General features: G+C 41.7%; 1 protein-coding gene across 1 annotated transcript in view; it reads left to right on the forward strand.

Annotated features, from left to right (window-relative positions):
- The window catches only part of LOC311226363 (E3 ubiquitin-protein ligase TRIM47-like), a gene marked incomplete at its 3' end in the record, with an annotated part of 98286 nt that overhangs the window by 18885 nt on the left and 62307 nt on the right, over positions 1-17094 (forward strand). Inside the window, exons 5-7 of the mRNA XM_084311792.1 lie at positions 439-598; positions 6492-6551; positions 6844-6996. Coding sequence (XP_084167918.1) covers positions 439-598; positions 6492-6551; positions 6844-6996 — 373 coding nt within the window. The remainder of the gene's footprint in view (positions 1-438; positions 599-6491; positions 6552-6843; positions 6997-17094) is intronic.

The following is a 17094-nucleotide window of genomic DNA, read 5'->3' on the forward strand; positions in this document are numbered from 1 at the left end:
TGCGTTGGTGACGAACGCAATGTCCGCTGCACCACCCAGCCGCCCGTATATGGTTATTTCTATAGTGATTCACTATAGTATTTCTACAGCCATTTGTGCATCTGAAAAAAAACACAGAAATACTACAGTTTTACTGTAGGTGATTTTCGAATGAGTCTGATTGATTGATTGAAAACTTTAATTAACAGATTGCAGAGTGGGTACAGTACAGTACATCTCAATACACACAATTGTTAAGGCGATGCAGACCAGAGAAAGACTGTCGTCTTGTTTACATCAGGGTCCCCCATTTTCAATTCATAATGACATTTATGACATACACAACATACAGATATACAGATTTAAAAATCGAATCATCTAATCTAATCATGACATTTATGACATACTACTGTTACAGTGTCTGTCTCTCTTTGTTTAATATAATGTCTCTCTATCCAGGGTTTCCTGTCCTTCTCCAGTCCCAGTGTATCTCCAGACTTACCCAGTATCGCTGTCCATCCTCTACGTGACTTCAGGAATGTGAGTGATGCTGTTTCTGAGCTGAGAGACGAACTGATGAACATCCTGAAGGATACGTGGCCGAAGATATCAGCAGAAGGTGAGATGAATATATACACTGTTGTAAAACATGAAGATATCAGGAGAAGGTGAGATGAATATATAGACTGTTGTAAACCATGAAGATATAAGCAGAAGGTGAGATGAATATATAGACTGTTCTAAAACATGAAGATATCAGGAGAAGGTGAGATGAATATATAGTCCCTAACTAAAACTCTTGTTCCGATGTTGATTTGTTACAGAAACAGCTGGGGGAGAGTCTTTTCAAAGTCCAGGAGAGGGAGAAGGAGCTGAAAGCACTCAGACTGGCTGTGGAGACACTGAAGGTGAGGTCATATGAAACGGGACTTTGAAGAAGAAGTCTTTATTTGTAGCACATTGCTACATCGTCATGCAGCAAATACACACATGCGAGATGGGTGACACATAGGACACATGCATTTTTTGGCATTCATTCGTCTGGTAATCTGAAGGTTCCCGGTTTGATCCCAGCTGATTGATTGATTGATTGATTGAAAATTGTATTAACAGATTGCAGAATGGGTACAATACAGTACGCCTCAATACACACAATTGTTAAGGCGATGCAGACCAGCGAGAGACTTTCGTCTTGTTTACATCAGGGTCCCCCATTTTTTATTCATCATGACATTTATGACATACAGCTCTTCCTGGAAGCATGCCAAAGTGTCAGTGTCAGAAGGTGAGATGTATATAAAACATGAAGATATCAGGAGAAGGTGATGAATATATAGACTGTTGTAAAACATGAAGATATCAGGAGAAGGTGATGAATATATAGACTGTTGTAAAACATGAAGATATCAGCAGAAGGTGAGATGAATATATACACCAGGGGTCAGCAACCTTTTTGACATGGAGTGCCTGTTTGAAATATAGTTGTAACTAGTAAGTTAGTAAGATTCCCTCGTAATTTTGTTTCTCTCATAATCAGGTCTTTTTAATGATAATTTTTACATTATTACATCATTATTGTTATTGTTATTATTAACAATATTATTATGATGGTTGTATCAACACTAAATCTGAGTTGAGGGGGGGGAATGCAATGCAGACAAACAGCTGCATACAGTGCGACCATTTCACTCACATTTGCCCATTCATTTTTGGACACATCACACACCATCGTGTGTGTACTGTACGTGTGCTGTCATAGCTCCACCTACAGGCCTAATGGAGAACACCAGGAGAACACCAGGATGTGAATGGAGGGTGAATGTGAGGTATATCGTGTAAATAAGTTTTGATTGATCGCAAGACTACACTGTAAAAAAATAAATAATAATAAGTTACCAGAACTTACAAATATTGAGTTCAGTTACTGTGCATTAAGGTTTTCAGTTTTCAATCCATAATAAGTTAACAGAAAAATAAGTACACAACCACATTATTTCAACCTAATAATAATAATAATAATAATAGGTTGGATTTGTAATGCACTTTTTGTTCGCTGGGATCCCAAAGTGCTACACTACAGGGTTAAAACATAGTTAAAAAAATAGAAATAAAATAGTTATTAGTAAAACAAATAAAATAAAATACAGAACCTAATAAAACTATGTTTATTGTCATTGTTTTAAGAACACAAGTTGACTTGGTAATACTCACATTTTGAGTAAAAATAATTGCTTTTAACATGTGCAATGTTCAATGAAATAGAAAAATAAATAATAAAATTAGTTGATTAATCCCACTGGTCACAATGGTGACCGTAATAATGTTTTTGTTATAAGGCTCTGCAAATGTTACTGAATGATGTAGCAATGTATTTCCAGCTAAATTGAAATAATAAACAAATAAAGGGTCTCAATTAAATCTGTGGTAGTAAAAAGAACCTGTGGGAGGATTTCAACCAGATAAATGCGACAACAGTGCAAAATATTTCACTATAATATTTCAAAGATTTTTTTTTAATGCTGCCCCCTGTGCCTATGAAAATGCCCCTGCGTGCCTATGCAGGGACGCGTGCCTAAGGTTGCCTACCCCTGATATACACTGTTGCAAAACATGAATATATCAGCAGAAGGTGAGATGAATATATAGACTTGTAAAACATGAAGATATCAGGAGAAGGTGAAATGAATATATACACTGTTGTAAAACATGAAGATATAAGGAGAAGGTGAGATGAATATATAGACTGTTGTAAAACATGACTGTCAATGCAGGCTACACTCCAGCAGGTTCTATGATAACATATAAACAATATTTCAGTACGATGTCATCTATTTCTTCTCATTTCTTTTGTTTAGATGATCATGAAAGTATGTTTTAGGAAAGGTACCTTTTTATTTATTTTTTTTTTTTTTCTTTTTCCCCCTCCATTTTCCTCCGATTTTCTCCCATCCCAATGTTAGTCGTATGCCAATCCCCAGTCCCTTCCTGGTCGCTGCGCACTTACCCCCCACAGTCAGATCATCTGGGAGAGTGGAGGCTACCACGTGCTTCCTCCGACACACGTCCAGCCAATCACCGCTTCTTTTCACCTGGCAGCGCGGATTCTCATTGAGAGGGCGTAGCGTGTGGGAGGACCACACTATCCCCCTCACGTCCAATCCGCGCTTAGCAGGCGCCCCGACCGAACTGTAGGAGTCGCTGTTTACAACGACCCGGACCCACCCCGCCAGCTTCTCCCACCCTCTGATACAGCCAATTGTATCAGTGCAGACGGCCAGCCAAGCTGGTGACAACCCCGGAGCTGTGAGCTGGATTCGAACAGGCAAATCCAGCTCAGCTCCGGGGCTGGTGACGAACGCAATCTCCGCTCGGCCACCTAACCGCCCAGGAAAGGTACTTTTTAAACCTTGGGGGTGGGGCAGAATATTTTGTTTGTGTGAAATGGAATTTAATTACATTTTTAATGACACTCTAATAGAAATTGTAATCAATGGATGAATGATTCAATCAACCAATTAATCAATCAACCAATACATCAATCCAATCAAATAGCAACAGATAACAGAACTAAAGAGTGAGAGATAGATGCATACAAAGACAAATAAATGAAGACAAGTGACATCACAATATAAACCCAGAATAAGCCTCCCTGTGAACCCACTCGTCAGGACCTCTGGAACAGCTCAAGGAGCAAATCAGAAATAAGTGATGAGCTCTATTGTTTCATCCATGTTGACAACTCTATTTATTGTACTGTTCGCTCATAGTTCCATACATAACGTACTGTGTGGAGGTATGGGGAAACACATATAAAACAAACATTTACCAAATTTTCATAATGCAGAAGAAAGCCATAAGAATTGTGAATCAAGCTGATTACTATGAACTGACAAACGCACTCTTTATTAAATCAAATACCTTAAAATTGGAAGATCGTGTAGTAGTAGTAGTTTATTGTCACGAATAAAGTATGTACATTACAGTGAGATGCTTGGTTCATACACATACAGCTCATTATAGTAATATTCCACAATTATTACAGTTGATAATAATAATGACACACACATAAATTCACACCAACATGCGCATTTGTTGATACATACAGGACTAAGTCTTGAGACAGACGTATGTGTATCATCGCGCCATGTTCCTGGCACGGAACAGATCTTAGCACTGCAATAATAATGTACAAAGCACATAAGCACTCACTTCCAAGTTGCATTCAGGAGTTGTTCCAAACTAGAGAGAGCCAGTATAGACTTAGGGGAACTTGTGTATTTGATATCGCAAAGGCAAGGACAAATATAAAAAGTCGATGTAGGCGGCTGGGTGGCGCAGCGGACTAAGCGCTCGTCACCAACGCAAGAGACACTGGTATTGAATCCGGCTGTCAGCGTTGCCTCCGGCTTGGCCGGCCGTCATACTGGCTCGATTGGCAGAGTCCGCGGGAGGGAAGCCGGTGGGTGGGTTCGGGTCGTTGTAAACAGCGACTCCTACAGTTCGGTCGGGACGCCTGCACAGCGAGGGAAGGATCTGGAGGGAGGTAGTGTGACCTTCCACACTCTCCCAGTGAGAGTCCGTGCTGCCGGGTGAAAAGAAGTGGTGGGCTGGGTACACATGTGTCGGAGGAAGCATGTGATAGTCTCCGCCCTCCTAGACTGACGGTAGGGGGTAGAGTGCGCAACGACCAGGAAGGGGGTTGGGAATTGGCATAACGACTAACATTGGGAGGGGAGAAAAACGGAAAAAGAAGGGGGGGGAAAGATAATAATAATAAAAAAAATAAAAAAGTCGATGTATATCTGTTAAAGGGGTAAAACTATGGAATAACTTTGACAAAGAAGTAAAAATGTGTAGTTCGCTACATACATTTAAGAAATTATTCAAATATTTAAGGTGATACATAAATATAAAACCTTATTATTATCCTAAATATATTTTATTATAACATAACTATTAAAATCGTGACCAAAAAATAAAGATATACTTTGTAACCTTTTGTTTTTGCAAAATGATGTACAAATTTATTTTTTGTATATATTTTTTGTGTGTGAAGAAATGCACTCCTCGATGTCAGTTTTAGTATTTAATGACAAGGATGACAACACCCTGAAACAGAACAAAGCACAGCTAAATAAGCTGACAAAGTACCAACATAAATGCATGACATGACAACACTATCATAATGCATATATATTAGGGGTGGAGCGGTATTCGATACGACCTCCACGGTTTGCGCATGTGTGTATTGTTCGGTTATACGTTACGTTAGCTACGAGCTAACTAATTTTAGCCGCGAGCTAACTAACGTTAGCCGAGAGCTAACCATGGAAACACTCACAGCAAAGTGACTCCACGACACCAGTTTGATTAGTGGGGAAGGGGGGTATATTGACGAGGTAACAGAGGTTCAAAGATAACTGTTTGTGTTCAACGAGCCAGGAGACTAGAGCGTGTGTATCAACTGTGCGTCTGTATTGCCAAACCATAACATCCTGGTCCCTGCTGCTGGGACGTACCAACTCCACACACCACTGTGGGGGGGTTTATATTCCCCATTCCCTTGTAACATCTCCCTTTTCTTTTTTTAAGATAACAACATTCCTTAGTGCAAATTATTATTAATACAAGAAACCCCATAAACATCCTTATTTAAAACCCTAATCATCTTTTGTGTGACTTTTACTTTTTGATAAAGTCTAGTGCTGGTTGAGCATTATGCATACTTTATGTTGGCCTTTGTCTATAATGTGGCCACAAAAATGGAAAGGTTTAATTATTTTGTTTGTTTGCACCAAGTTAATACTTTGACAAATGTTTCTTATATTTTTCAGTCAGTTCGGTCTTTGTGTGCCAAACATTATTAAAGGTAAACTTTTTTTTTACCAAATAAATGAGAAGCATGTTTAAATCAGCAATGGCTCCCCTCTTGCTGTACCAAAATCTCTCCTAGCTCTAACCGTCACTGTCAAAATAATGTGCCTGATGTCAAATGGCCTCATTAATTTTCAGTTTTTGCATGACTACTTCCTTGAGAATAACTGAAAAGTTGGATTATTTTTAGGCTATATATCTTATGTTGATGTATGGTATTTTTGGAGTGTTACATTTTTTTAAATAAAAAACCATGACAGGAGCGGTGCGCCCAGGGAGATACCCGCAGGAACGGGGTCCGCCTGGGCCCCGCGGCCAGAGGTCGCCTCATCAGCAGGCGCCGGTGGGGAGGCGTCTATAGCCGAGTCGCGGGGTCCATCAGCCGTCTGCTGAGCAATCCCTGGGGCATCACCCAGCCCGGGTGGACAGGGCTGACGTCCCAGCGATAAACTCTTCAGTGTGTAAATAATGTAATGTAAAAAGGGGATAGGCAATTATAAGCCTCGCCTTCAGCCTACACCTTTTCGGTCATTTTTACTTTTCGTTTTTTAAATGTTCTATATGCTTTGTAAAAGAAGACAGAAATAAAATCATTCATTCATTCATAATATGCTGTGACTGATATTTTGTGTCTCTAGTTTCTCCAGTGGCTGTTCTACTTCCACCAGAGTCCGGGACGAGAGAGTACTTTGTACAACGTGAGTTCCACCATGACCTCTTTCCATCACTTGTGTTGTCGTGTGTCGGCTGACGGACAGACTCTGACATAATAGAGGTTGTGTGCTTAACCCTTTCACTGCCACACTACAGAAGGTTAACCCTTTACTATCACACTACCGAGTGTGGCAGTGAAAGGGTTAACCTGCTGTTGTGTGGCAGTGAAAGGGTTAACCTTCTGTGTATTGTCGCAGTGAAAGGTTTAACCGTTTGGTAGTGCGGCGGTGAAAGGGTTAATTTGCTCTGATTTGATGTCCTGTATTTTTCTCCCAGACGCCTGTCCCCTCTCCCTGGACCCAAACACAGTGGCCAACGGCCTGTCCCTGTCAGTGGAGAACAGGAAGATGACTCATACAGGAAACACCCCGCGCTACACTCGCCATCCTGAGAGATTCACTAACTGGAGGCAGGTGTTGTGCAGAGAGGGTCAGTCTGCACGCTGTTACTGGGAAGTAGAGTGGAGCGGCCCCGGGGTTCACACAGCAGTCTGTTACAAAGACAACAAAAGAACAGATGGTGGGTCAGGCTTTGGAAACAATAACAAGTCCTGGTGTTTGATCTGCTCCAGAAGTGGATTCTACTGGTTCAGACACAATAGTGTTCAGACTAAAGTCTCAGGCCCTCGGTCCTCCAGGATAGGAGTGTACCTGGATCACAAGGCAGGTACTCTGTCCTTCTACAGTGTCTCTGACACCGTGACCCTCCTCCATACAGTTAGAACCACGTTCACTCAGGACCTCTATCCAGGGATAAGGGTTGGCTGTGATGGAGCAGCAGCAGAATTGATGAAGATATGGTAGAACATGACACCATCGTATCTAATTTTAAATATAATTCATACCAATTAGAGATGTTCGTTATTATCGGCCGGTATTGGCATTAAAATGGGGGGGGGGGGGGGGGAGTTCTTTTGAATAATTTTTTTTTCTTTTTAAATGTGACCTTTATTTACCCAGGCAGCCAAGTAAGAACAAATTCTTAAATACAAAAGCAGCCTGACCTAAGAGCAGAAGCCTTTTGAGGGAAGGGGGGGGGGCTGCAACAAAAAACAAGGTTATGTGTGTACATGCATACAAGTAAATAAAATACAAAATGACAGTAGCAATGGTATACAAGGAAAATTACAATAAATAAGGGAGAGAGAAGGAAAGAGAGAGAAGGAAAAAGAGAAAGTGAGAGTGAGAACCAGAGGGAGAGAGAGAAGAAAGGGGGAGAAGCACAGATAATGTTTACATTTAGAATGCCTTGTTGATGCATCCAGTGAAATTAACACGTCAATGCATACTTTTATTGTCAAAATGGGGGGGGGGACCCTGCATATATAGTTTAGGTTGATATCATAAAACGGGTGTGAAATATTACTCTCAATGTTATTTGGCCATATGCTACTTACTACCCTCTAGTGGTGAGCTGTGGTAACTGCAGAGTCTCTGCTCTGGCTTCAGTGTTGGATATCTATTCTTTTTTTTGTTCCTTTTATTGTTGCCTATTTCTGTCATAAAACGGATATGAAATATGACTCTTCTCTCTCCCTATGGACAATAAACATGATGTTTGACCCATAAACCCAGTGTGTGTTGTGTTGCTTGATTGATTGAAAACTTTATTAACAGATTGCAGAATGGGTACAATACAGTACGGCTCAATACACACAATTGTTAAGGGGATGCAGACCAGAGAAAGACTTTCATCTTGTTTACATCAGGGTCCCCCATTTTCAATTCATCATAACATATATGACATACATGACATACAGATAGACAGTACTGCTACATCTATACATTTATGACATACCAGATCTACAAATACAGTACTGTTTGTGATACAAAAAGAGTAAAAAAAAGAAAAGAGAGTATATACATTTGACGAACAAACTACATTGGAAGAGGTGGGGGGGGGGGGGCTGGGTAGGTGGGGGGGGGGCTGTACATTGGAGGTGGTTGGGGGGGGGTGGGTGTGTAACTACATTGGATTATCGATGAAACCTTACTTGGTCCCAAGAAGAGGGTCTCGTGTATTGGGTTGGGTTAGGACATTTACAGGGGCCAGTTTCAAATTGCAGTCTCCCGTAGGTGCTCTTTGAGAGTGGTTTTAAAAGTAGCGGTCAGGTGGCGTAGCGGAGATTGCGTTCATCACCAACGCTGGGAGACACTGGGTTCGCCTGTCCAGCTCTCAGCGTTGTCACCAGCTTGGCTGGCCGTTCACACTAATACAATTGGCTGTATTAGAGGGTGGGGAAGCTGGTGGGTGGGAAGCTGGCGTTGTGGACAGCGACGCCCACAGGTCAGGTCTCGGCGCTTGCTCAGCGGGGCAGGACTTGGTGGAGATAGCGTGCCCTCCCACGCGTTACACTTCACCAATGAGAGTCCTCGCTGCCAAGTGAAAAGAGCGTCACTGGCTGTCGGCGCACGCCTCGGAGGAAGGGGAGGGGAGGGGGGGGGCCTTGTACCGACTCATAGGAGAACATGCATACAGCGCCAGGTAGGGGAGGGGGGGGCCTTGTACCGACTCATAGGAGAACATGCATACAGCGCCAGGTAGGGGAGGGGGGGGCCTTGTACCGACTCATAGGAGAACATGCATACAGCACCAGGTATATGGCACACCAATATGGCTGACGAAGAGGAGGAAGCCATGCGAGTGAGGAGCCAATATGGCTGACGAAGAGCCAATATGGCTGACGAAGAGAAGGAAGCCATGTTATAAGAAGATGTTTCTTTATACTTAATTTATTGTGTCAACATATCACCAAATATGTACAGGTATTAATTTAAGTAAATAAGCTTTTTCTTTTCTTTTTTTCAAATTCCCTCCAACATGTAAATGAAGGAGGGGGAGGGGCATATTTTTGTGTATCACTCGATCTTTCTGTCATCAGGCGTGCGGAAGGTAACATGAAGTCTGGCTGTTTGTGTTCTAAAAGAAATAACAGCTATATTATTATTTTCATACAGTAATGGCAGTTGGAGAAACAGCCTTTAGTAAAGTAAACAGTTATTGATGGAAGGCATGTTTCAAACGTCTCTTTTGAAAGATCTATTGTTGCTATGACGACGGTCCATGAAAGCAAGATGTGTACATTATAGCAATAACATAAAACAAAGGTCATCGTCTCAATGTTTTGTTTTCAACTATGCACAGATCATGATCCCAATAAAAGGTAAAACCTTGTTTTGTTGTTGTATGCATTAGATTCCTTCTAATCCAGTTCATGTGTTCTATCTGAAAATGACGCCGTTGTGCACATTATCTGTGTTATAAGCTACAATATTAAAAACCAACTGTCATTTGCTGATGCTGGCAATGCCTGAATGGCCATTGTGAGATCATAACATGAAGATTTGCATCACATACCAGGAACGTGATGCTTATACTGTACGTTTATGCAGGACTGCTCCACCTGGTGGTTGGTCATCTTATGACATGACATTTGCTCATTCTGTCAAGATAAGGGACCTCTCTCTCACAGCCGCTTTAAAACTGTATGTCAAGAAACAGGATAGGATACATCTCTATTATGAAATCTAACCAGAAAGGGAGAACCTTTCATTCTAGGGGCGACAGTGGCTCTGGAGGTAGAGCAGTCGTCTGGTAATCCGGAGGTTCCCGGTTCGATTCCTGCTCCTCCCGGGCAGCGGGTCGATGTGTCCTTGAGCAACTTCCAACCCTTTGGCCGTGAAGCTTGCTTTCCTCCCAAAAGGCCCCCTCCACCAAGAGAACCCCCCCCCCCCCCACCTCAAGGCTAGAGTGATGAACCGTCATATAGAAGAATTAAAGGTTCCCCCTGTAGTATAAACTGTAAGAGAAGAATTAAATGGTAAATGGCTGCATTTATATAGCGCTTTTACCCAAAGTGCTTTACAATTTGTTCCTCACATTTTACCCGTTCACTCACACATTCACACACCGACGGCGGAGGCGACCATGCAAGGTGCCGACCTGCTCATCAGGAGCAGTTAGGGGTTAAGTGTCTTGCTCAAGGGCACATCGACACGCTGCCCGGGAGGAGCGGGAATGGTGCCCCCTCTCATCTTACAAAAGCTTGGTGGTCCGTCTTTAAGTACATCTGCCAGGAGCCCTTTCTCATCTGGTTGAGAGCCCATTAAAGGCCAAGGGGACCAGGAGCCCTTTCTCATCTGGTTGAGAGCCCATTAAAGGCCAAGGGGACCAGGAGCCCTTTCTCATCTGGTTGAGAGCCCATTAAAGGCCAAGGGGACCAGGAGCCCTTTCTCATCTGGTTGAGAGCCCATTAAAGGCCAAGGGGACCAAGAGCCCTTTCTCATCTGGTTGAGAGCCCATTCAAGCTCACCTGACTCCCACCATGGCTTCTGCTCATTACAGGTTAGAGGATACCGCTAACATCACGCTAACATCACGCTAACATCACACTAACATCACGCTAACATCACGCTAACATGCGGCTACAGTCTTCTCCAGAGTCAGACGAGACAGATTTCCTCTGTGTTCAGTAGAAAGCTATCCGGCTGCAAGCTAGCCTAGCTTAGCACAAATGATAGAAACAGATATGGATCAGCTATGAATGAATGAATGAATGAAAACTTTATTTAACAGATTGCAGAATGGGTACAATACAGTACGGCTCAATACATACAATTGTTAAGGGGATGCAGACCTGAGAAAGACGTTTGTCTTGTTTCCATCAGGGTCCCCCATTTTAAATTTATATAGACATTTATGACATACACAACATACATGACATTTATGGCATAGGGACATATAGGTATTTAGTACTGATACATTTGTGACATAAATGGTATTCAAATATACAGTACTGTTACCCCTAGATCCTGACAGAGTATATACATATGATGGGGAGGGGACTGTACATTAGGAGGGGGTGGGTGGGTGGGAGAGAGATATACATACGGCGGGGAGGGAATATATACATGCAGTGGGGAGGAGACTGTCTATTAGGAGGTGGTGGGGGTTTTGGGCATTTACGGTGGCCAGTTTCGAATTGCAGCCTCCCGTAGGTGCTCTTTAAGAGCGGTTTTGAATGTGGGTAGGGATTCACATTCCTTTACAGCTTTGGGTAGGGCGTTCCACATTGTTGTGGCATAATTGCGAAACGTGTTTAGTCCCTTGTTTGAGCCGAATCTGGGTTTAACATGATTTGTTGAGCTTCCTCTGGTGTAGTGGTTGTGGTATTCACTGACCTTTGGGAAGTATTTTGTTGGCCCAAAACACCTCTCCCGGAGTTTTAAACTAGGCTAGCTGATCAGTATCCACTTCCATTCATTTGTGCTAAGCTAGGCTAGCTGATCAGTATCGGCCTCCATTCATTTGTGCTAAGCTAGGCTAGCTGATCAGTATCCACTTCCATTCATTTGTGCTAAGCTAGGCTAGTTTGATAGCTTTCTACTGGACACTATTTAAAAACATTTCCTGTACGTTTGACATGTTCCTTTAACGGGCTTCTGTAGATGATAAATGACTCTTTCATACCTTGTCCTACTAAATAGACAACAAAAAAGAATTCTGAACAGGTATCGCACATAGCTTTATTGATGCCCCCCCACCTCCAAAAACATTAAATAATAATAATAATATAATAATAATAATACTTCGTTTTATATAGCGCCTTTCAGAGGACCCAAGGTCGCTTTACATAAGGGGGGGGGGGGGGGGAGATAACAAATTAACAAACATAGTGGACAGACACAACATATACATATAAAGTGAGAAACAACATGTAGTTCATTTGACATGTTCACAAAAGTGACAATGACTGCAACTGAATATTTTTTTGATGACAGAAATTAACATGTTAAGAGGGAATCCAAATGCAGAAATATTCTTAGTTATTATACTAGAAAAAAAATAAACCTGCAAAACAAAACAAAATAAAATATGGCTAATGCTTCGTAGGTTTCTATTGGAAGCTTCAAAGTATTAACAAAACAGTGCAGAATTCTTCAAAATATAAAATAAAGAACTGTAGCATAGAAATGAAATAGAATAAAGGTATCACACTCTTAACACTATGATCGCCGATGACGTGTTGAGACGTCATTCCTAGCCATGCTCATTCTGCCGAAGACGCCGTAACTCGTCTTTGATATCAATATTTCAAAAATCTGTGATCGAAATCATATTTCCCCCCTCCCTGAGACACACTGCAAAGCTCCACTCAACTCTCTAGCGGTTCAAGAGCGCCATCTGGTGGCCGATCGGCAGATCGCCAACCGGAAATCACCCTTTGAACCGGAAGTGCTCATCCATATGTGGTCCGGGCACTCGCTATCGTTAGAGAGACTCCGTCTTTACACAGTGAACATCGATCGGTGCAAATAACTCGAAAAAACAACATGATTTGGACGTATATACTATTATACAACCTGGAAATGGATCGGGCATTTCTCCATCCCATAATAGAAAAAATTCTGTTCCACGCTCATCTGCCAGCGGCGCGAGGAAGCCACAGTGAGTTTCAACGTTATTTTCTAACGTCTTCTATACTAACTGATCTGATGAACATATGACCCACACTAGATGAATGGTATAACGTTGTCCACGGAATTATAAACGCCCCCCCGCCCATCCGGTCAACATCAGATGATACGTAGTAACTTCTAGAACCACGTCCAGTTGAAATTTTTTATCTCGCGCCGATTGCTATCAAACTGTATTTCATCATCAATATAATGCATTTAGAGCTATAAATCAAGTTCTGGAGAAAGCTGCAGAAAACGATAAAAACATACTTATACTTTAGACCATATTTTAGTATGAATATGTGAATGAAAAAGTTTAACGTTGCTACACCCTGAACAATCGATATAGGACATTGAATGGGCCATAATAATGGCAATTTAGCAATAGAATTTAAAAAGTTATAGCCCTGCAAAGAAGGGGAACTTCTCCATAGACAAATAGAGCTGGCGAGGGATGGTAAATTATGAATTTAACCCATGGCGATCAAAGTGTTAACTGTACAGGGACAATGTACATTTATATATGGGATTTAATAGACAGTTTATACAGGATGTAATGAAGACGGTGTGGAAATAAAGGCTTTTCCTGATTAATCAGGAAGAACACTGACACAGCCCTGTGCGGCCTTCAGGTCAAACGTGCCAAGTATGAACGACAACGTTATAGTGACGTCGTACTTTGCCACAAAAAGACAGCAGGAACTCTAGAGCCAATAGTGGGTTAATCATAGGATATGACATATACATACTGTATATAAGTTGCATACCAGTATGCAGAACTTCGTAGGAATATCAGCTGCTTTTGGAAATACACTTTGTTATTTTATACGGGAGTAGATTACCGTCATCTTACAACACTAGACTTGAGATGTAAAGATGGCTTCAACTTTACCTCGTATGGAAATGTATATTCGATTTGACTAGATGTGTGCTTTGTGGCGGCTTAACCCTTTCACCGCCGCACTACCAAACGGTTAACCCTTTCACTGGGACAATACGCAAGGTTAACCCTTTCACTGCCACACAACAGCAGGTTAACCCTTTCACCACCACACTACAGGTTAACCCTTTGCTATCACAGTGTGAGAGAGAGAGAGAGAGATGACGTCGCCTATTATCCTATAGCGCATTGATGCGTAAACTGTCACTTGGAAAGCAGTCCGTGTTTAGACAGCGGGTATAGTTCACGTAGCTGGGGGACCCTGATGTAAACAAGACGAAAGTCTTTCTCCATCCCCTTAACAATTGTATGTATTGAGCTGTACTGTACTGTACCCATTCTGCAATCTGTTAATACAGTTTTCAATCAATCAATCGATCAAAAGCCAGCTTGAATGAACTGCGAGAGATAATTCATAACTCGTATACACACACACACACATTATTCTGCGAAGCAGCCCAGCGCACACACATCACATTATTCAGCTTATCTTAGTTGGAATACTCAGTTAGCAGATAACATTACAGTAGTTAATGTTTTAGCGTGACGTGCAGGGGCGTATTTGACGCCGGGGACGGCGGAACGTGTCCCCCCCACGTTTTACCGTCCAAAGAGCTGAGTCTGACTACCTGTTCTATTATTATGCAAAGAGCAGTAGATGGGGGTCGCATTCTTGCCCTGCAAGGGCCAAGTACCCACTCGCTAAAGTACTTGTCTTTGCATAATAATAGCTCGGGTCGTCAGCCTAGGTGTGTGTTAAAATACGTCAAACATATTGTTTACACTGTCTTTCTTCTATTATAACCCTCCCAAATCATATTCAGAAAGTATCACAGAGACTTCTATTGACCAAGGAATTAGTTATTATTTCGCGGTTTATTCACATAACGTTATATTGTTTACACTGTCTTTCTTCTATTATAACCCTCCCAAATCATATTCAGAAAGTATCACAGAGACTTCTATTGACCAAGGAATTAGTTATTATTTCGCGGTTTATTCACATAACGTTATATTGTTTACACTGTCTTTCTTCTATTATAACCCTCCCAAATCATATTCAGAAAGTATCACACACAACATATTCCAGTTAACGGTATATTTTTTTAATGATTCGTTATGGCGTAATCAATACTTCCATGCGTATAAATTGCGTTCGCAACCTCCGTGTTTTGGGGGTAGTCATCATAAACCTCGGATCCGGGATTCGCTCCCATCCGTCGGGCAAGAACTGTGGGTTTTCAGCCTCTCTCTCTGGAGCTTAACGGAGTTTCTGGAGGAGTTTCTGGAGGAGCTTGTCGCGGCTCATGCGCATGCGCACGCTCAACCAATCAGAGAGGGGCTTCGCTCAACCAATCAGAGAGGGGTCTGCAGAAATAGAGTTCAACCAATCAGAGAGGGGTCTGCAGAAATGCGGCTATGGGCCCCCCCCCCCCCCCATCGACGTCACTCGCCACGCCCCCAAATCTGTCCCCGGCACACATTGAGAGAGAGTTACGCCAGTGGTGACGTGGGTATACGGACTAGGATGCAAAGCATGTTAGACTATTGGAACCGCTGCGCGCAGAGTTTTCGTTGCACATAGAAGCAGCTCGAGATGAGTTGTTACAGAGCTGCTCCACGCTGCGTGTCTATTATGATATGACAATTGCGAAGCAGCTCAGCGCACACGCATACACGACTGCAAAAAGTCCAGTCCCGTGGATATTACTGCAAGAGATAATTCATACATATTGTAATAAATACGTGAGTTATACCAGTAGCAGGAGAAACTGCTATTTAGCAGGGAAACTGCTATTTGTCCTAATGCCCTGAAATAACAAACTTCACAACCGGGGTACAAGGAGTAACAACTTTATTTCATTCAAGTACCTATACTAAGCGATTATACCGAGGACACGGGATCTATTAATTAAGAGGACCAATTGGGTACCGTAGGGCTCCTATTATACAACACCCTCTTATATTCCCAAAGGTCAGTGAATACCACGATTACAACACCAGAGGGAGCTCCACAAATCATGTTAAACCCAGATTCGGCTCAAACAAGGGACTAAACACGTTTCGCAATTATGCCACATCAATGTGGAACGCCCTACCCAAAGCTGTAAAGGAATGTGAATCACTACCCACTTTCAAAAACACTCTCAAAAAACACCTAAGGGAGACTGCAACTCGAAACTGGCCCCTGTAAATGTCCGAACACAACCCCCTCCAATGTACAGTAAATCAGGGGTTCCCAAACTTTTCAGGCCGGGGCCCAGAAAATAAGGCGTCAGAGAGCCGCGGCTTTTTTTTTTTTTTTTTTTTTGCCAGGCGACCGATTTTTTAAGCCAAATATCACTTCAATCCTATTAAGTTAGTTCAAGTTAGTTATTCATTTATATGTGCTATTTATGAGAGGGCTAACTTGTTGCAAAATAATAATGATAATAATAATAGCCTCATTAAAATACTATTGTTGCTTCGGTTGTTTTCAGCGTTTTATGTGCATAATCTGTTATTTAGTTTGAAATGTTCGTTGAAATAAGTAGATTTTTCGTTTTTGTTTATTTATTAAGTTAATATAAAACCATATAGTCACATTTTAGAATACAATAGAATAGAATTTTAGAATACAACTAGAAACACTGTCCTGGCCTGCTTCTAAGTTCAGTGGCCTGACAAAAAAAATTCAAATAAAAAAATAAAAAAATAAAAAAACAAAAAATAAAAAAAATATAAACACCCTCTGTAAGAGGCACAGCACTTGGAACAAAAGGCCTATAATATACCACGCACTTCAGACACCCGCTCGACGAGGCATTTACTTCACACATCGAACCATCGTAGTTAATTAAGGAACACTCTTCCGGCAATAATTAATCCCCCCTCTCGTCTTCCCATGTCCCTCCTCAATCGGTCATACTCAATATCCTACCGGCTTGGCTATACAATAAATAGGGCATAAATAGGGGATAGGAAGAAATAGCCTATATGCAGATAAAATTAAGAGGCACGGTAGAATACAGAGAGCATAACTATAGGATACCCTAATAATACCATATACAATACAATATACCAATTTACACAGTAGGCCTATACAGTTTATAAAAATAGAGCATAATACAACATCCTATACTAAGTGCA

The sequence above is a fragment of the Notolepis coatsorum genome (genome assembly GCF_963971535.1).
Source record: "Notolepis coatsorum genome assembly, chromosome: 1".
In the NCBI taxonomy this organism is placed as follows: domain Eukaryota; kingdom Metazoa; phylum Chordata; class Actinopteri; order Aulopiformes; family Paralepididae; genus Notolepis; species Notolepis coatsorum.